The sequence below is a fragment of the Cetorhinus maximus genome, chromosome 6 (assembly GCF_964194155.1).
Source record: "Cetorhinus maximus chromosome 6, sCetMax3.hap1.1, whole genome shotgun sequence".
In the NCBI taxonomy this organism is placed as follows: Eukaryota; Metazoa; Chordata; class Chondrichthyes; order Lamniformes; family Cetorhinidae; genus Cetorhinus; species Cetorhinus maximus.
The window spans coordinates 28,483,711-28,504,856 of NC_135884.1; the positions used below are offsets into that span (position 1 = coordinate 28,483,711).

The following is a 21,146-nucleotide window of genomic DNA, read 5'->3' on the forward strand; positions in this document are numbered from 1 at the left end:
TAAACCACCCTACCTGGCCTCTTCCACCCTCTCCATCAACAATGAGTGTAAAAGCTCCTGGATATTTGTGCCACAAAGGTCGAGGCCATCCAATCAACCACCTCCATTGCTTCCCTCCCTTCTCCTACAGACTGGGGTAAACTTTCACTGAGGTTTCCCTTTCCCCAATCCTAAGTTTGCATTTTTCTCTAGTTTCTCTCTTATCTCCTCACATGCCCTCTCCAAGCTCATCTTGTTGATCAGACCCATCTCTTGCACCTTAGCTCTTATGATCACTAAATTATGATCACCCACTTTCCCTTCCTGACTCGTATGTCAGTTGAAGCTACTAACAATTCCCTCCCCTCCAAGTCTGTCGACATTAATCCTCTCCTCAAAAAATCAACACTTGACCCCTCCGTCCCTGAAAAATACTTGTGCATCTCAAACTTTCCAAAATCCATGCGCTCCTAGGAGAGATGGTGGCATGGTGGTATTGTCACTGGACTTGTAGTCCAGAGACCCAGGGTAATGCTCTGGGAATCCAGGTTTCAATCCTACTATGGAATCTGAATTCAATCAATAAAAATCTGGAATTAAAAGTCTAATGATGACTAGGAAACCATCATCGATTGTTGTAAAAACCCATCTGGTTCACAAATGTCCTTTAGGGAAGGAAATCTGCCGTCCTTACCTGGTCTGGCCTATGCGACTCCTGTTCCACAGCAATGTGGTTAACTCTTAAATGCCCTCCAAAATAGCCTAGCAAGCCACTCAGTTGTATCAAACCACTTGAAAGTCAATAAGGAATGAAACCAAATGGAACACCTGGTATTTAAGGCAAAGGAATGACAATGGCAAACTCAGACCCGTCGACCCTGCAAAGTCCTCTTTAATAACATCTGGAGTTTTGTGCCAAAATTGAGAGCGCTGTGTCACACGCTAGTCACGCAACAGCCTGACATAATCACACTCATGGAATTATATCTTACAGGTAATGTTCCAGACACCACCATCACCATCCCTGGGTATTGTCCTGTCCCACCGGCAGGACGGACCCAGCAGGGGTGGAGGCTCATTGCAATATAGTCAGGAGGGAGTTGCCCTGGGAGTCTTCAACATCGACTCTGGATCCCATGAAGTCTCATGGCATCAGGTCAAACATGGGAAAGGAGAGCTCCTGCTGAATACCGCACTGCACCCCCTTAGCAGATGAATCAGTACTCCTCCATGTTGAAGGCCACTTGGAGGAAGCACTGAGGGTGACATGGGCACAGAATGTACTCTGGGCGGGGGGCTTCAATGTCCATCACCAAGAGTGGCTCGGTAGCACCACTACACAACGAGCTGGCCAAGTTCTGAAGGGCATAGCTGCTAGACTGGGTCTGTGGCAGGTGGTGAGGTAGCCAAGGTGGAAAAGCATACTTGACCTCATCCTCACCAACCTGCCTATTGCAGATGCATCTGTCCATGACAGCATCAGTAGGAGTGACCACTGCACAACCCCTGTGGAGATGAAGTCCCGTCTTCACATTGAGGATCCCCTCCATTGTGTTATGTGGCACTAACGCTGTGCTAAATGGGATAGATATTGAACACATCTAGAAACTCAAGACTGGGCATCCATGAGGCACTGTGGGCCATCAGCAACAGCAGAATTGTACTCAACCACAACCTGTAACCTCATGGTCCGGTATATTCCTGACTCTGCCATTTCCACCTAGCCAGGGGACCAATCCTGGTTCAGTGATGAGTGCAGGAGGGCATGCCAGGAACAGCACCAGGCTTACCAAAAAATCATGTATCAACCTGGTGAAGCTACAACACAGGACTACGTGCATGCTAAACAGCATAAGCAGAAAGCAATAGACAGAGCTAAGCAATCCTACAACCAATGGATTAAACAACTCACTAGAGGATGCTCCACAAATATCTCCATCCTCAATGATGGGGGAGCCCAGCACAGCAGTGCAAAAGGTAAGGCTGAAGCATTTCCAAGAATCTTCAGCCAGAAGTGCCAAGTAGATGATCCATCTCAGCCTCCTCTGCAGGTCCCCAGCATCACAGATGCCAGTTTTCAGCCAATACAATTCATACCACATGACATCAAGAAATGGCTGAAAGCACTGGACACTGCAAAGGCTATGGGCCCTGACAATATTCTGGCAATAGTACTGAAGACTTGTGCTACAGAACGTTCCGCTCCCCTAGCCAAGCTGTTCCAGTACAACTACACAAAGGCATCTACCCAGCAATGTGGAAAATTGCCCAGCTATGTACTGTACACAAAAAGCAGGACAAATCCGACCCGGCCAATTACCGCCCCAGTCTACTTTCGATCATCAGTAAAGTGATGGAAGGGGCCATCAACGGTGCTATCAAGTGGCACTTGCTTAGCAAAAATCTCCTAACTGACACTCAGTTTGGGTTCCACCAGGGCCACTCAGCTCCTGATCTCATCACAGCCTTGGTTCAAACATGGACAAAACAGCTGAACTCCAAAGGTGAGGTGAGAGTGACTGCCCTTGAAATCAAGGCATTATTTGACCAAGTGTGGCATCAAGGAGCCCCAGAAAAACTGAAGTCAATGGGAATCAGGGGGAAAACTCTCCACTGGTTGGAGTCATACCTAGCACAAAGGATGATGGTTGTGGTTGTTGGAGCTAACCATCTCAGTTTCAGGGCATCACTGCCAGAGTTCCTCAGGGTAGCGTCCTAGGCCCAGCTATCTTCAGCTGCTTCATCAATGACCTTGCTTCCAACATAAGGTCAAAAGTAGGTATGTTCGCTGATGATTGCACAATGTTTCAGGAACCTTGGATAACGAAGGATATTGCGAGATTAGTCAAAAAGAAAAGGGAAGCATTCGTAAGGGCTAGAAGGCTGGGAACAGATGAAGCCCGTGGAGAATATAAAGAAAGTAGGAAGAAACTTAAGCAAGGAGTCAGGAGGGCTAAAAGGGGTCATGAAAAGTCACTGGCAACCAGGATTAAGGAAAATCCCAAGGCCTTTTATACATATGTAAAAAGCAAGAGGGTAGCCAGGGAAAGGGTAGGCCCACTCAAGGACAGAGGTGGGAATCTGTGTGTGGAGCCAGAAGAAATGGAAGAGATACTAAATGAATACTTCTCATCAGTATTCACCGAAGAGAAGGACTTAGCGGTTGATTTGTCTAGGGAAGAGTGTGTAGATAGCTTGGATCATGTTGAGATCAAAAAAGAGGTGTTAGGCGTCTTGAAGAATATTAAGGTGGATAAGTCCCCTGGGCCAGAAGGGATCTACCCCAGAGTCCTGAGGGAGGCAAGGGAGGAGATTGCTGGGGCCTTGACAGAAATCTTTGCATCCTCACTGGCTACGGGTGAGGTCCCAGAGGACTGGAGAATGGCCAATGTTGTTCCATTGTTTAAGAAGGGTAGCAGGGATAATACAGGAAATTACAGGCTGGTGAGCCTTACATCAGTGGTAGGGAAATTATTGGAGAAGATTCTTCGTGACAGGATTTACTACCATTTGGAAGCAAATGGGCATATTAGTGAGGGGCAGCATGGTTTTGTGAAGGGGAGGTCGTGTCTCACTAACTTGATCGAGTTTTTCGAGGAAGTGACAAAGATGATCGACGATGGAAGGGCAGTGGATGTTGTATACATGGATTTCAGTAAGACCCTTGACAAGGTCCCTCATGGCAGACTGGTACAGAAGGTAATGTCGCATGGGATCAGAGGTGAGCTGGCAAGATAGATACAGAATTGGCTTGGTCATAGAAGAGTGCTTTTCTGAATGGAGAGCTGTGACTAGTGGAGTTCCGCAGGGATCAGTGCTGGGACCTTTGCTGTTTGTAGTATACATAAATGATTTGGAGGAAAATGTAACTGGGCTAATTAGTAAGTTTGCAGACGACACTAAGATTGGAGGAGTTGCAGATAGTGAAGAGGATTGTCAAAGGATACAATGGGATATAGATTGGTTGGAGACTTGGGCGGAGAAATGGCAGATGGAGTTTAATCCGGACAAATGTGAGGTAATGCATTTTCGAAGGTCTAATACAGGCAGGAATTATACAGTAAATGGCAGAACCCTTAAGTGCATTGACGGGCAGAGGGATCTGGGTGTACAGGTCCACAGGTCACTGAAAGTGGCAACGCAGGTGGATAAGGTAGCCAGGGAGGTATATGGCATGCTTGCCTTCATTGGCAGGGGTATTGAGTATAAAAGCTGGGAAGTCATGCTGCAGCTGTATAGAACCTTGATTAGGCCACACTTGGAATATTGCATGCAATTCTGGTCGTCACATTACCAGAAAGATATGGAGGCGTGGAGAGGGTGCAGAGGAGGTTTACCAGGATGCTGCCTGGTCTGGAGGTTATTAGCTATGAGGAGAGGCTGGAGAAACTCGGATTGTTCTCACTAGAGCGACGGAGATTAAGGGGTGACTTGACAGAAGTTTACAAGGTTATGAGTGGCATGGACAGAGTAGTTGGTCAGAAGCTTTTTCCCAGGGTGGAAGAGTCAATTACTAGGGGACATAGATTTAAGGTGAGAGGAGAAAACTATAGAGGAAATGTGCGGGGCAAATTTTTTACGTAGAGGGTGGTGAGTGTCTGAAATTCGCTGCCAAAGGAGGTGGTGGAAGCAGGTACGTTGGCGGTGTATAAGAGGCAGCTTGACAAATACATGAATAGGATGGGAATAGAGGGATACGGACCCTGGAAGTGCAAAATGTTTTAGTTGACGGGCAATATGGTCGGCGCAGGCTTGGAGGGCCGAAGGGCCTGTTCCTGTGCTGTACTTTTCTTTGTTCTTTGTTCCTCAGACACTGAAGCAGTCCATTTCCAAATGCAGCAAGACCTGGACAGCATCCAAGCTTGGGCTGACAAGTAGCAAGTAACATTCACGCCATACAAGTGCCAGGCAATGACCATCTCCAACAGGAGAGAATTTAACCATCATTCCTTGACATTCAATGGCATTACCATCACTGAGTCCCCCACTATCAACATCCTGGGGGTTACCATTGACCAGAAATTGAACTGGATCAGCCATATAAATGCTGTGGCTACAAGAACAGATCAGACACTTGGAATCGTGTGGCCAGTAACTGACCACCTGACTCCCCAAAGCCTGTCCACCCATCTACAAGGCACAAATCAGGAATGTGATGGAATACTCTCCACTTGCATGGATGAGTGCAGCTCCAACTCAAGAAGCTCAACACCATCCAGGACAAAGCAGCCCACTTGATTGGCACCCTATCCACAAACATTCACTCCCTCCACCACTGACGCACAGTGGCAGCAGCGTGCACCATCTACAAGATGCACTGCAGAAACTCACCAAGGCTCCTTAGACAGCACCTTCCAAACCCGCGACCCACTACCATCTAGGACGAGGGCAACAGATACACGGGAACACCATCTACTGCAAGTTCCTTTCCAAGCCGCACAACATCCTGACTTGGAAATATATCACCATTCCTTCTCTGTCGCTGAGTCAAAATCCTGGAATTCCCTAAAGCACTGTGGGTGTACCTGCACCACATGGACTGCAGCGGTTCAAGAAGGCAGCTAATCATCACCTTCGCCAGGGCAATTAGGGATGGGCATTAAATGCTGGCCTAGCCAGTGACACCCACATCTGAATAAAAACAAAACTCCCATATCCATGCCAACCTTTCTTGGAACTCATTGTCGAATCTTTCCAATCAAGTTTCTCCTCCAGCCATTGTACCAAAATGGTTCTTATTAAAGTCATAAACAACAACCTAGTTAAGTGTGATAAAGGTAAACAATTACTCCTCATCCTCCTTGACCTGTGTGCAGCCTTTTACATGGATGCCCATGATATTCTACCCCAATGGATTTCCACTCTCATCTGGTAATTATCTGGTTTAATTTGTAACTATCCTGTTGTAGCCAGAGAATGACCTGCAATGGCTTCCCTTCTCATTCCTGTACAATCATCACTGGTGTCCCTTGAAGTTCTACCTTTGGCCACCCTCCATTTTTTCATCTATGTGCTGACCCTTGGCCACATCATCCAAAAATCAGAGCATCAACTTCGGTATATACACTGATGATACCCAATTCTACTTCGCCTCCACCTCTCTTGACCCCTCCTTTGTCTCTAAATAGACTGCTTGTCTGACATCAAGCACTGGATGAGCAGAAATTTTCTCCAATCAAATATTGGAAAGGCAGAAGCCTTAAGTCCCAGTCACAAACTCCACTCTCCCTGACCACTCTCTGAGGCTGAACCAGACTAGTGCCTTGGTGCTATATTTGACACCAAGTTGAGCTTCCAACCACATACCCACACCATCACCAAGACCAGCTGGCCCTACCTCCATAACATTGCTGGACTTCAGCCTAGCTTTAGCTTATCTGCTGCTGAAATTCTCATCCATGCCTTTGTTACCTCTAGTATTATTTCAATGCGTTCTAGCCAATTTCCCACATTCTACATTTTGCAAACTTGAGGTTATTCAAAACTTGGCTGCCCGTGTCCCAACTTGCACCAAGTCCCATTCACCCATCCACACCATGTTTTCTGACTTACACTGGCTCCTGGTTAAGCAATACCTCAATTTTAAAATTCCCATTTTTGTTTTTAAAATCACTTCATGGCCTTGCACCTATCTCGGTTTTCTCATTCTGACGCACAATCACACTAGATTGCCGTGTTTAGCAAATTGCAACCTATTGAGCATTCCTGATTTTAATCACTGCACCATTGGTGCCCCTACCTTCAGCGACCGAGGCCCCATGTTCTGGAATTCACTCCCTTTCCCTCTCTGTGTTCTTTTTCCTCCTTTAAGTGACTTTTTAAAACTGCTTTCTTTGACCAAGCTTTTAGCCATTTGGCCTAATATCTGCTTCAGTGGCTCCACATCAAACTTTGTTCCTTTTTGCTCCTGTGAAATGCCTTGGGACATTTTATTATGTTAAAGGCACTATATAAATGCAAGGTGTTATTGTCATCGCCCATGACATGCATTTCTGAAACATACTGATCTCCTTCAAAAAAATAATAAACTTCATAAACTGTTTAGTTTTTCAATAGAAGGTATTTAACATTGCTTACCATTCTGTTGGCATTGTTGAGAAGCTGGCATCTACAATAACAAGGAAAATGGTGCAAGCATTAGACTAGGACCTATAGGCACATAAGGCAAAGCCTTTCTAATGCAGGACCCACCTTCATACAAACATTTCCTGGAGCAAAAACCAAAGTGCAAAACACCACAATCCTACTTAAAACAAAAGATCACCGTCAACAGATTATTAACATTTCTGAATGCCTCCCAAAATACAAGGGATAGAAAATTACTTTAGAATGATTATTTCATTTCAGGCTACAGTCAGGGGAACACAAACTAAGAAACCTAAAACCTTCACTCTAATTCGCATTTACATAGACTATTATTTTTGCACCACTGTCTTAAATAAATTACTGTAACAGAGTAAAATTCTGTTTTATGATGCTTAGAATCTTAGATTTAAGACAGTCGTCAGTCTGTCCAAATTTGGAATGTTGAACTGAACCGCAATATTCCTAGTTTGCTATCATAAGTAAAATGTCTGAATTCATTTTTATCAAATAATATTATGCTCTGAGAACCTGTGAATATACCCAGACCTAATGCACCTAGCTGATATTTTGGTAATACTACATCTGGAATTTGAAAACAAATTGGGAAAACAGCAGCATTTACTAATACTGGTATTTTCTTTCAGCAAGCATTCTACAATCCAATTTTTTTCATTCTTATTAAGTCTGACACTAAAGGTAATGTTTTCGCCCATTAGTCCATGTGTCTGTAAACAACATATCTCAAAAACTAATGGACGGATTTCAAAGAATCTCTGCATACATATAGGGCATGGCCCAAGGAAGAACGGATGAATTTTTGGCGAAAACGAGGATCCGGATCCTGGATTTTTTTTTTAAAAAGAATCCGTTAACATTGGGAAATAGGACAAATAGACTTTTTTTTTTAAGAACATTGTGGGTTGTTTTATTTACAAGGCTGCTAATTGTGTTATCATGTTGTAGATTATCTCAGCTGCTGTGATGCAATTTGTCACAGCTGTCAAAACATGAGTAGAGTTTTCAGAGCAGATTGTTGGATCTGGATTGGCCTGTGTAGTGTGACGGAAGCCCTTAATAATTTTTCAGCTTTCTAGTTACAGAGCATTAACCAGGCAGGGAAAAACCTCAAGTGCTAGGTAATGGCAATAACATTGAGTTAACGGAGTGTGGCAAAGGTATGTGCTCTACTGAGTGACCTCTTCACTTGTTTTGAATTTAGTCAATCACCAACTATCCATTTACTATCAGATGAATCAGAGAAGGCAAATGGTATGGTCTGATTATTCAGAGTACAATAAACACCAAAATAAGTTACAAACCTGACCCTCAATTTCAGACTTGCCAGCAACTTGCTGGAAACTTATATTGAGAGTAGAGCCTCTTTCTACCCCCGTTTCTTCAGTGAGCATATCCTCTGCTTTATCCATTATGTCTTTCATCTGTTCAATGAAAATCTCCTTCTCAATTTCCAGTATAAAATCATTATCTACCTATTAACAAAGCGACAAAATATCTTTTAAAATTACCTGTTCTCTTCTTCATTTGATGAAAATTGTTTATGTTTCAATAAATCAAATCCAAATGTTACATTTTCACCTATTTCTTTAAGTTATAAAACTTACCATATAGTTTGCTATTTCATCTGGAGCATCACCATCCAAATCAAATCTAAAGGTTACCATTTTGTGATTATGAGTTTCCAGTTGACATTCTACCATCTTATCTCCTAAATTTGACACCTGTAAGGAAGTGAATATCAGTTGTGCATTTAAGATAACTAAAGCTACCAATTGTCAGGCCTTTACATAAAAGGTTTTTAAATACTCACATTAAGAAGAGTCAGCTTTGGCTTACTGGCCCTTTCCTGACGTGAACGAGTGCGTGTAGACCTCTTATGATGCTTCCTTGAACTTTTGCTCTCCTGTTTCCCACTGGCGTGAATTCCTTCGTATCCATCACTCATCTCTTTTCCTGAAGCAGCATCAGAACATATACTGTTTGGAGGCAAATAATCACAGAAACGTAATATATTAAGGCTGTGTGCCCTGCCGAAACATGAATCTCTCAGTTTTCACCATTCTTATTTTATTTGTATCTTGCTCAAAACAAAGCTACTTAGCTAGGATTCCTTAAAAGGAAGTCTAGATGCCATGTGCTACCCATTTAATGCTTAAAAACTACATAAATGCTAAAAAAAACTACATACTTAATTGCAAGGAAACATGAAATGATTGCTCTTTGTCAGGCAGCTCTTTGATACAACCAATAGGGATAACCCACCGCACTGAATAAATATTAATCAGAACTTTAGACTAAGGGCTGATCTAATGTGCAACTCAAAGGAGACATGTTATCAGCCGCAGCTGCCAGATACGTGGCAGATTGCGTGGTTTTTCCATGGTCATGGAACTCTGCATCAAGTCTCAGGCAGTATGCAGTTGTTCTATACTTCAAGGAAGCACACAAGGACATTATCCAGCAACAATGAAGAAGTGAAATTCTTGAAGGAAACTGGAAGTTTTAAAGAATGTCAATAGACTTTTTACCTTGTTTATCTATTTCCAATCTAAAACTAAAAAAGTAATTTCAATAAAAGAACTCCCTTAGACTACCTCTTTTAAAGAGTTTGAATAAGTTATTACACTGGATGTCACATTACTTACTTTTCATAACAGCCACCATATGTTGCTGTCTGTTGCTTGTCTTGTTGCAGTTGATTCTCCTGTTTATAAAAACAAAACAACAGCCTTATAATGCAACAATTCAAAATCTCAAACATTCGAAGAAGTTTTACTTTACTACTTTAGCAATTCTTGTGCAGTTAAAATAAGCAGAGAAAGGACCATTAAAGGGTAGAGCTTTTGATAGCATTAGTACTTTGTGATCGGTTATGTTTCCACAATATAGTTGAAGTCCAAACAAAGAAAACATAAATTGGGACTAATCCATAATTTCCAACTAGTAGTTGCTTTCATCAGGAAGGCAACAAGTAATAAAAGGATGCTTCACTATGGGAGGAGAGGATCTGAAAAATGAAAACTTCAGCACCCACTACTGTCTCCAAGGAAGAGATTATTTACATCCTTTCTCAGTCAAGTAACAATGCAAGTAAGAATGAAGCAGCGTAAGCTTTCACAACAGAACCTTTTCTACCACACAGAACAGAATATGGTTTATTTGTATCACTGCATCACCTGGAAATAATTGATATGGTGTTATACAAAAGGTTGTTGCACAAAGTAAGGGCTCATGGGATTGGGGGTAATATACTAGCATGGATAAAGGACAGAAAACAGAGTAGGAACGAGTGGATTATTTTCAGATTGGCTGGGTGTTACTGGTGGAGTACAGTGGGCTTATTATTGAGCCTCAGCTATTTACAATTTATAGGCTGAGATTTATAGATTTTTAAGGGAGTCAGACAGGAAAGCAGAGGTCAAGTTGAGGTACAGCCCTGTACTTGTTAAATGATGGAGCAGGCTTGAAGGGCCATATAGCCTATTTCTGTTCCCATATGTTAAGTAACTAATTGTGAACGACGCCTTCAAATTAGTTTCTCCAACAACAAAATTTAAACGTATACTTTGAGAAACATCTGTAGAGATCTGCATTGTTGACAAAGGAGTATCTTTGTGCTGTTGGTTTAACAACTGAGGAATATTGACTTGCATTGGCACTGTTTGTTGCACTGACTGTGGGAGATCACTGGATTGCACTTGTACTCGTTGTTCAGTGTAGAAGGTACCAGTTGCTGGAACAGTTTCAGCCAGAAGTGGTGGCAAAACTAAAGGCTGCTCTGGCACAATTGTTATTTGATGCCTTTGTGGTAGAACTCCTATTTCAATCGAATAGTGAACTGAAACTTGAGGATTGAGCATCTGCAAATAAGTTTCATTTTTAATTAGTCAAGGTATTTCAACAATGATATATATGATTTGAAGTCAATATATTTCACTGAATAAATTTGTTCCATAGTGGAATTGTTACACTCAAGAACAGAATTTAGAATCTAAGCTGATTCTCATCTTAACGTCAGAGTGCATTTAGTTTACGCCTCAGTAATCATAAACATATTTATATATCTGCAATTCTGTCATTTTATATGTCGTAGCTTTTAGAATTAAAAAATGTCTGGTTTCAGATTTTTTGCACATTTCTGCAAAGTAGCCATACATGGGTTTTTTGATAAAGTCTCATGCTTAATCATTTTCAGTAGCACCTCTGACACCAGTCTACTGGTTGCCAGAGGATCCCTGCTAATTTGAGGAAGATTTTTTTTTCTTTAAATTTGTTCATTGCATGAGAGCCCCGCATGCATTGCCCATCTCTAATTTCCCTTAAGATAACTGTGGTAAGCCACCTTCTTGAAACACAGCTCATATGGAGATACTCCCACAGCACTTAAGTAGGGAGGAAGAAATGTTGATTTATTTCCAAGTCAGGATAGTCTGACTCAAGAGCAATGTGCAGGTGGTGACGTTTCCATGCAACTGCTGTTCTCATCCTTCCAATCATTAAAGGTCAGGAGTTTGGGTGGTGTTATTGAAGTAACCTTGATGAGTTGCTGCAGTACATCTTGTAGATGGTGTACACTGCAGCCAAAGTGCATCAGTGGTAGAAACAGTGAATGCTTAAGTGGGCTATTTTGTTCTGGATGGTGAAGAGTTTCTTGAGCAATGTTGGAGCTGCACTCCTGACCTATGCCTTGTTGGTGACATAAATGTTGATGATGGGGGATTAGACATTGGTAATTCCATTGAACATCAAGGGAGATGGTTAGATTCTCACTTGTTGGAGGTAGTCAATACCTAGCACTCGTACGGCACAATATTACTTGTCACATCAGCCTGTGATTGAAAATTGCCCAAGGCTTGCTGCAAGTATGTTTGGTTGCTTCATTATCTGAGGAGTTACGAATGAAACTGGACACTGTGGAACCATCAGCAAATGTCCCCACTTTTGACCTTATGATGGAGCAAAAGTCATTGACGAAGCAGCTGAAGATGGTTGTGACTGCAACACTGCCTTGACAAACTGTTGCAGTCATGCCCTTGGGCTAAGATGATTAGCCTCCAACAACCACAACCATCTTCCTTTGTGATATATATGGCTCCAGCCATTGGAGAGTTTTTCCTTTGAATCCCATTGACTTCAATTTTTCTGGGGCTCTTTGATGCTATACTTGGTTAAATGCTGCCTTGATGTCATGGGGCAGCCACTCTCAACTCGTCTCTGGAATTCAGCTCTTTTGTCCGCGTTTGAGCCAAGGCTGTACCAAGATCTGGAACTGAGTGGTCCTGGCAGAACCCAAACTAAGCATTGAGTGGATTATTGCTAAACAAGTGCTGCTTTATAGTACAGTCAATGATACCTTAATCATTTTCTGATGATTGAGTAAGCTGATGGGGCAGCAACCAACAGGATTGAATTTGTCCTGATTTTTGTGGACAGGATGTATCTGAGCAATTCATTTCATTGTCAAGTAGATGCCATTGCTGTAGCTGTATAGGAATAGCGTGTCTAGAAGCGCAGCAAGTTCCAAAGCATTGGTCATAAGCACTGTGGCTGTGATGTTGTTAGGGCCCAGACCTTTGCTGTATCCAGTGTGTTCAGCCATTTCTTGATATTACATGGACTGAAATTGGCTGAAGACTGGCTTCCATAATGGTCGGAATCTCAGAAGGAGGCCGAGATGGATCATCCACAGTATACTTCCGGCTGAGGGCAGTTGCAAATGCCCCTGCCTTGGCTCTTGCACAGGTGCAAATCCAAAAGCACAATTTGTGCTATAGGAAACTTGGGTTAATTGCCATTTAAACTGATCTACTCTACATTTACAGCGTAATACTACGGCCATGCTGCACTGTTGCAGATGCTGTCTTTTTGATAGAGATTAAACCAAAGCCCTCTTGCCCTCAAGCAAATATAAAAGACCACATGGCACTATTTTAAGAGTAGGGCTATGTCCTATGTCCAATTTAACATTTATCCCTCAATCAACATGATTAAAAAAAACAGATCATCTGGTGAGTTATTTCATTACTGTTTGTGGAACATTGCTTTACACACAAATTGCCTATATACAATTGAGGCTATCATGCAAAAATAGTTCATTGGCTGTCAAGCAGTTTGAGATTTCCTGAGCTTATGAAATATGGTACATAAATACAAATTCTTTTTACCTTAACTAGACTTCACAAATGTTTTAAAAACTAGTGCTCCCAATGATCTAACCAGAACTCACCATTAAAAAAAGTTAAGTAGAATTGAACAGAATACAAAGAGAAGCAGCGAAAAAAAAATCTGATTGACAGTTTCATACCGCCCACAAGTTCTCTTAGCAAATGGCTTTAAGATCAGATAACTTACATGCATCTCTCCCTTTCCTTCCTAACCTAATTCGGTCTACCAGCATGTGCAGAGTTATGTCATGTCAAAGCTTTTCGTCTTGCACTCATCAGGACACTTCACAAGAACACTAATATAAGGGGAAAACAACAGACTGACTTTGCAGTTAAAAGAACATATGCACGCATTATGCCTACGTCAGCTAAACAAAATAAGTGACGGCCATTCACTGACTCATTCCTCAGGGCAATGCCTTAACCAATCAGGGTCAAGCTGTCTGGTTTAAATTTCAAACAATATTTGGCAGTTAAGTGTCAGTCATCATCACTGGTATATTCTCCATGGCAATACCTCTACCAGAGGCCATTTGCCAACCAATCAGCACACTTTTCTCACACAGTATAAATTTTTGTTTTCCCCTTATACAATTATTCTTACGAAGTATCCTGATGAATGTAAGACGAAAAGCTTCGACATGTCTCTCTTTTCAGCAATACTCAAGTCCGGCACTACCAAATGACTAAGTTTTGTCACTTCGTTATGTTACTTTCGTAGAGTAAAGATACCCAACTCTCTCAGCCTATTTAGGATAGGGTCTTCTGCTTTGGTCAGTGGTCAGGGACAGGAGGGTGTGACTGCAAGTGAGGCAGGTAAGGGGACCCACAGGACAGGTGTGTCAGCCACTGCAATTGTCCAGTAGGTTTGACGTTCTCTCAGCTTGTTTGGATGAGAGTGGGGGCTGCAGGGTGGATCAGCGAACTGACCATGGCATTGTAGTACAGGGACCCATTCAGGTGTGGGGAGCAAAAGGGAATGCAGTGGACAGTATAGAGGGGACAGTATAGAGGGGAATTGACACTGGTCTCTGAAGAAGAGCGAGAGTCCAGGCGGCTGCATTGCCTGCCTGGTGCCAGGGTTCGGGACACCTGCTCAGGGCTGGAGAGTAACTTGCAGTAGGGGCGGGGGGGGGGAAGGATCGGGTGTCATGGTCCATGTAGGTACCATGTAGATGGAGTGGCTCTGGAGTACATGCAGCACTTCCCTTATCTTGGCAGCCACCTCTCCCAAGAGACTTCCATTGATGAGGAAGTCCAACACCGAGTCAACTGTGCCAGCACTGCCTTCTTCAAGCTGCCCCAACATGTCTTTGACAACAGGAACCTTTGAAAGTCAAAAAGGTTCTGGTTCATAAGGCCATTGTGTCAACCACCCTTCTCTACTGCAGCAAAACATGGACTGTCTACCGATGCCACATTAAGATCCTTGAGAGTTGCCATCAGCGGTGCTTGCATCGAATCCTGGGGATCAAATAGGAGTACCACTAGACGAATGCGAGCATCCTCCATGAAGCTGTATCTACCAGCACTGAAGCCTTGCTCCTGCAGAACCAACTCCGATGGACGGGCCATTGCATCCAGATGCCCGAAAGCTGCCTCCTTCGGCAAGTTCTCTTCTCACAGCTTTCCGTTGGCCAATGCTCAAAGGGCGGCCCAAGAAAAAGGTATAAACATATGATTAAGGATGCTCTAAAGCACAAAGGCATTAACTCAACTGACTGGGAGGAGAATGCTGCCAATTGCTCAGCATGGAACCACCTGGTACATCAAGGCACAAACCACTTTGAGGCTCAGCAGTTTGACAGCGAGGTGGAACGGCTGCGCCAGAAGAAGGTGAAGGAAGCCAACCTGGGGCTGCGATTTCCACGCCCCTGCGCAAAAAATGTGTCCCCACTGTGGAAGAACATGCGGATCCAGAATTAGGCTCCTCAGTCATCAGAAGTCTCAACAAGATTGACAGATTCCGAGGGACCGATGACGACAGGTACCAATAACATAGGAAGAACTAGGAAAGAAGTTCTGCAAGGAGAGTATGAGGAGCTAGGCACTAAATTGAAAAGCAGAATCTCAAAGGTTATAATCTCTGGATTATTACCTGAGCCACATGCAAATTGGCATAGGGTACATTAAATTAGAAAGATAAATAAGGGGCTCAAAGAATGGTGTGGGAGAAGTGGGCTCCGGATCAGTACTATTGGGATGGTCTACACCTGAACCATGCTGGGCCACTGTTCTTGCTAACTACATAACTAGGAAGTAAAGAGAGTTTTAAACTAAATAATGGGGGCAAGGGATCAAATGTGGAAAGATGTGGTATATCAAACAGTAGAGCCGAGGTAAGGGAGGAAAATAGTAATATAGGAAATGAGGGTCAGAGAATGGCAGGAAGGAACAAAGAGGGAAAAAAACCTAAGAATGCACCAAAAATCAAGACTAGAACTTACAAAGAACACAAAAATACAAAACCAAAGGTTCTGTATCTGAATGTGCGCTGCATTCTTAATGAAGTAAATAATTGATAGCGCACATTGAAGTAAATAAGTATGATCTGATAGCCATTACGAGACATGGCTGCACAAGGATTGGGTCCTGAATACTGAGGGGTAAATGACATTCAAGAAGAATAGGAAGCTAGGTAAAGGTGGAAGGGTAGCACTGTTAAACAAGGATGACATTTGTGCAATAGTTAGAGATGACCTTGGTTCGGGAGATCAGGGTGTAGAATTGGTTTGGGTGGGGATGAGGAAGAGTAGAGGAAAGAAGTCACTAGTGGGAGTGGTCTACAGGTCCCCAACAGTAACCACAATGTAGGACAAAGTATACAAGAAGAAATATTGGGTGCTTGTGATAAAGGGACAGCAATAATCATGGATGACTTTAATTTACACATAAACTAGAAAAATCAGATTGGCAGTACAGGCAGTCCTAGACTTTATTACGTTCAAGTTACGATGAATGGCACTTATGTTTATAAATTGACACCTTATTTTGACTTTCCCACGTCAGTTTTAACTTTACGACACCACGCCAGTGAACAAGTTCAAATGTTCATACATGTGCATTGACATTCTGTGCTGCCCATCTCCCGGACTCAAGACGCTCAGTTGCTGTACTGACGCTATTTTTACTTAGCGAATCTTTGTTTCCAAACTTTCATAACATAAATACATCAATGTTGATATATTACTCTATAATTCATCCGACTACAAAATTCTGGGTTATTTTGGTGAAAATAGGATATCAGGCCTTGGTTCAGGAATCAATCCCCCATTTATAACATTTTTCTTATGAGAAAATCAGCTCCGAGTTACGATGTTTTGACTTAAGGTGGGGTCTGCAGGAACCAATTGTTTCACAAGTCCAGGTACTGCCTGTAGTAGCCTGGATGAGGAGCTCATAGAATGCTTTCTTAGAGCAGCACGCTCTGGAATCAACCAGACAGCAGGTCATATTAGACTTGACATTGTGTAATGTGACAGGATTAATGACCTCAAGTAAAGGCAACCCCAGGTAGCAGCGACCACAATATGACTGAATTTTCCATCCAGTATGAAAGGGAGAAGAGTGGGTCTAAGGCTATTTTAAACTTAATTAAGGGCAACTATGTGAGTATGAAAGCTGAGCTAGCTGAAGTGAACTGGGTTACTAGGCTAGGGGATAGATCAATAGAGAAGCAGTGGCAGGCATTTAAGGGGATACTTCAGAATACTCAGAATAAGTATATTCCTACCATAAAGAAAAATTCTAAAGAGAGGACCCACCATCTGTGGTTAAGTGAAGAAGTTAGGGAAAACATCAAACTTAAGGAAAAAGCATGTAACTGTGCAAAGATGAGTGGCAGGTCAGGCGATTGATCAGAATCAACGACAGAGAATGACTAAAAGGTTAATCAGGTGAAAGAAATTAGAGTATGAGAGGAAGCCAGCTAGAAATATAAAAACGGATAGGAAGAGTATCTACAGGTACTTGAACAGGAAAAGAGTAAGTAAAGTAAGTGTTGGCCCTCTAGAGAGTGAGAATGGGGAGTAAATAGATGATAAAGAAATAGATGAAATGAACAAATATTTTGCTGCTGTCTTCACTATAGAGGATACAAAAAACATTTCAGTAATAGCTTTAAATCAGGTGGTGTAGGAGAGAGAGGAACTTGGTGAAATTACAATCACTAGGGAAACGGTACTGAGCAAACTGATGGAGTCTCCACTGACAAGTCTCCAGGTCCAGATGGACTTCATCCTAGGGTCTTAAAAGAGGTGGCTAATGAAGTAGTAGATGCTTTGGTGTTAATTTTCCAAAATTCCCTAGATCCTGGAAAGGTTCCAGAAGACTGGAAAGTAGCAAACATATCCCCTCTATTCAAGAAGGGGGGAGGAAGGCAGAAAACAGGAAACTATAGGCCTTTAGCTTGACATCTGTCATGAGGAAGGTGTTAGAGTTGATCATTAAAGAGTTTATCACTGGGCACTTAGGAAAACTCTAGGTAATCGGGAAGAGTCAGCATAGTTTTGTGAAAGGGAAAGTGTGTTTAACCAATTCATTGGAGCTCTTTGAAGGAGTAACATGTGCTGTGGATAAAGGGGAGTCAGTAGACGTACTATACTTGGATTTCCAGAAGGCATTTGATAAGGTGTCACATCAAAGATTATTGTGGAAAGTAAAAGCTCATGGTGTAAGGGTAACATATCAGCCTGCATAGAAGATTGGCTAGCTGGCAGAAAACAGAATATGCATAAATGGGTCTTTGCTTGGCAGGATGTGACGAGTGGAGTCCTGTGGGGGTTTGTGATGGGGCCTCAACTTTTTACAATTTACATCAATGACTTAGATGAGGGTAGTTAAGATACGGTAGCTAAATTTGCAGACGACACAAAGATAGGTAGGAAAGTATGTTGTGAAGATGTCATAAGGAGTTTGCAGATGGATATAGATAGGCTGAGAGAGCAGGCAAAAATCTGGCAGGTGGAGAATAACATGGGAAAATGTGAAGTTATTCACTTTGGTAGGAAGAATAAAAAAAGCAGAGTATTACTTAAATGGAGAGTGACAACAGAATTCTGAGGTGTAGAGGGATCTAGGTGATCTCGTGCAGTCACAAAAAGTTAGTATGCAGGTACAGCATGTAATTAAGTGGGCTAATGGAATGCTATCCTTTTTATGAGAGAAATTGAACATAAAAGGATGTTATACTTCATTTATACAGGGCGTTGATGAGACCACATCTTGAATACTGTGTGCAGGTTTGGTCTCCTTATTTAAGGATGTAAATGCGTTGGAGGCGGTTCAGAGGAGGTTTACTACATTGATACCTGGAATAAGCGGGTTGTCTTATGAGGAAAGGTTAGACAGGCTGTTTCCACTGGAGTTACAAGCGAGGGGTGACTTGATTGAAGTATATAAGATCCTGAATGCTCTTGACAAGGTGGATGTGGAAAGGATGTTTGTTCTTGTGGGTGAGTCCAGAACTAGTTTCAGGATTTTGACCCAGCAACAGTGAAGGAACAGGGTTATATTTCCAAGTCCAGATGGTGAGTAGCTTGGAGGGGAACTTCCAGGTGGTGGTGTTCCCATGCGTCTGCTGCTCTTGTCCTTCTATATGGTAGTGGTTGTGGGTTTGGAAGGTACTGTCTAAGGAGCCTTAATGAGTTCCTGCAGTGCATCTTGTAGATGGTGCACACTACTGCCACTGTACGTCAGTGGTGGTGGGAGTGAATGTTTGTGGATGGGGTGCCAATCAAGTGGGCTGCTTTGTCCTGGATGGTGTCAAGCTTCGAGTGTTGTTGGAACTGCACTCATCTAGGCAAGTGGAGAGAATTCCATCACACTCCTGACTTGTGCCTTGAAGATGGTGAGTTACTTGCTACAAGATTCCTCGGCTCCTACCTGCTCTTGTAGCCGCAATATTTAAATGGCTAGTCTAGTTCAGTTTCTGGTCAATGATAACCTCCAGAATGTTTATGCTGGGGAATCAGCAATGGTAACACCACTGAATGTCATTGGGCGATCGTTAGATTCACTCTTTTAGAGATGGTCATTGGCTGGCACTTATGTGGCTCAAATGTTATTTGCCACTTGTCAGCCCAAGCCTCGATATTGTCCTGCTGCATTTGGACATGGACTGCTTCAGTATCTGAATTGCGAATGGTGCCGAACATTTTGCAATCATCAGAGAACATCCCACTTCTGATCTTATGGAGGGAAAGTAATTGATGAGCAACTGAAGATGTTTGAGCCCAGGACACTACCCTGAGGAACTCCTGCAGTAATGTCCTGGAACTGAGGTGATTCAACTCCAATAATTATAATCATCTTCCTTTGTGGTAAGTATGATTCCTGCCAGTGGAGAGTTTTCCCTGATTCCCATTGACTCCAGTTTTGCTAGAGCTCCTTGATGCCACATTCAGTCAAGTGCTGCCTTGATGTCAAGGGCAGTCACTCTCACCTCACTTCTGGAGTTCAGCTCTTTTATCCATGTTTGAACCAAGGCTGTAATGAGGTGAGGAGCTGTGTGGCCCTAGTGGAATGCAAACTGAGCGTCAGTGAGCATGCTGTTTCTAGGCAAGTGCCACTTGATAGCACTGTTGATGATTGAGGTTAGACTGATGGGGTGGTATTTGGCTGGGCTGTCCTGCTTTCTGTGTACCTGGGCAATTTTCCACATTGCTGGGTAGATGCCAAGTTGTAGCTGCACTGGAACAGCTTGACTACGGGTGCGGCAAGTTCTGCAGCCAAGTCTTTGGAATTATTGCCGGAATATTGTCAGGGCCCATAGCCTTTGCAGTATCCAGTGCCTTCAGTTGTTTCTTGATATCACGTGGCATGAATCGAATTGGCTGAATACTGGCATCTGAGAGGAGGCAGAAATGGATCATCCACTCGGTACTTCTGGCTTAGGATTGCTGCAAATGCTTCAGCCTTATCTTTTGCACTGATGTGCTGGGCTCTCCCATCATTAAGGATGAGGATATTTGTGGAGCCACTGCCTCCAGTGAGTTGTTTAATTGTCCACCACCGTTCAATACTGTATGTGGCAGGATTGCAGGATTTAGACCTGATCTGTTGATTGTGGGATCGCTTAGCTCTGTCTATTGCTTGCTGCTTATGCTGATTGGCACACAAGTAGCCCTGTGTTGTAGCTTCACTAGGTTGACACCTCATTTTTAGGTATGCCTGTTGGTGCTTCTGGCATTCCCTCCTGTACTCCTCATTGAACCAGGGTTGATCCCCTGGCTTGATGGTAATGGTAGAGTAGGGGATATGTCAGGCCATGAGGTTACAGATTGTGGTTGAGTACAATTCTGATTCTGCTGCTGCTGATGGCCAACAGTGCCTCATGATTGCCCAGTCTTGAGTTGCTAGATCTGCTCAAAATCTAACCCACTTAGCACTGTGGTAGTACCGCAACAACACTATGGAGGTTTGCCTCAATGCCCTCAATGTGAAGATGGGACTTCGTCTGCACAGAGATTGTGCAGTGGTTACTCCTACCGTTACTGTCATGGACAGATGAATCTGTGGCGGCAGGCTGGCGAGGATGAGGTCAGGTACGTTTTGCCTCGTTAGTTCCCACACCACCTACCTACGAGAATCCAGCCAATTCCTTATCCAGCCCAATATCTGCCACTATATATGATCAGCAAATTGCATGACAAAGGATTGCTTCTGAAAGTCATATCCAGGAGTACCACTTACTCAAAAAAAATTTCGTTCACAAACTTAAGGACAGTAATGCAAACGCGCATGCATGTCACCAAACATCCAAGTAAACACATCTTCAATCGCCTCTGCTATATTATGAAAAACTAAAATAAATAAAAATGCATATTCCAGACGTGGTAAATTAAGTTTTAGAAGTAAAAAGTAACAATAGAGTTTGTTTCGTGAAAATTTTGTCTTTCA

At 42.9% G+C, this 21,146-nt stretch overlaps 1 protein-coding gene across 4 annotated transcripts in view; it reads right to left on the reverse strand.

Moving 5' to 3' along the window:
* LOC144681669 (serine/threonine-protein kinase WNK2-like) overlaps positions 1-21,146 on the reverse strand; it is a 225,598-nt gene that overhangs the window by 62,813 nt on the left and 141,639 nt on the right. For all 4 annotated transcript variants that reach the window (XM_078543481.1, XM_078543480.1, XM_078543479.1 and 1 more), the window contains exons 12-16: positions 9,729-9,787; positions 8,894-9,059; positions 8,688-8,804; positions 8,385-8,555; positions 7,057-7,087 (exon numbers count right to left, since the gene is read on the reverse strand). In XM_078543481.1, the coding sequence (XP_078399607.1) occupies positions 7,057-7,087; positions 8,385-8,555; positions 8,688-8,804; positions 8,894-9,059; positions 9,729-9,787 (544 nt within the window). The remainder of the gene's footprint in view (positions 1-7,056; positions 7,088-8,384; positions 8,556-8,687; positions 8,805-8,893; positions 9,060-9,728; positions 9,788-21,146) is intronic.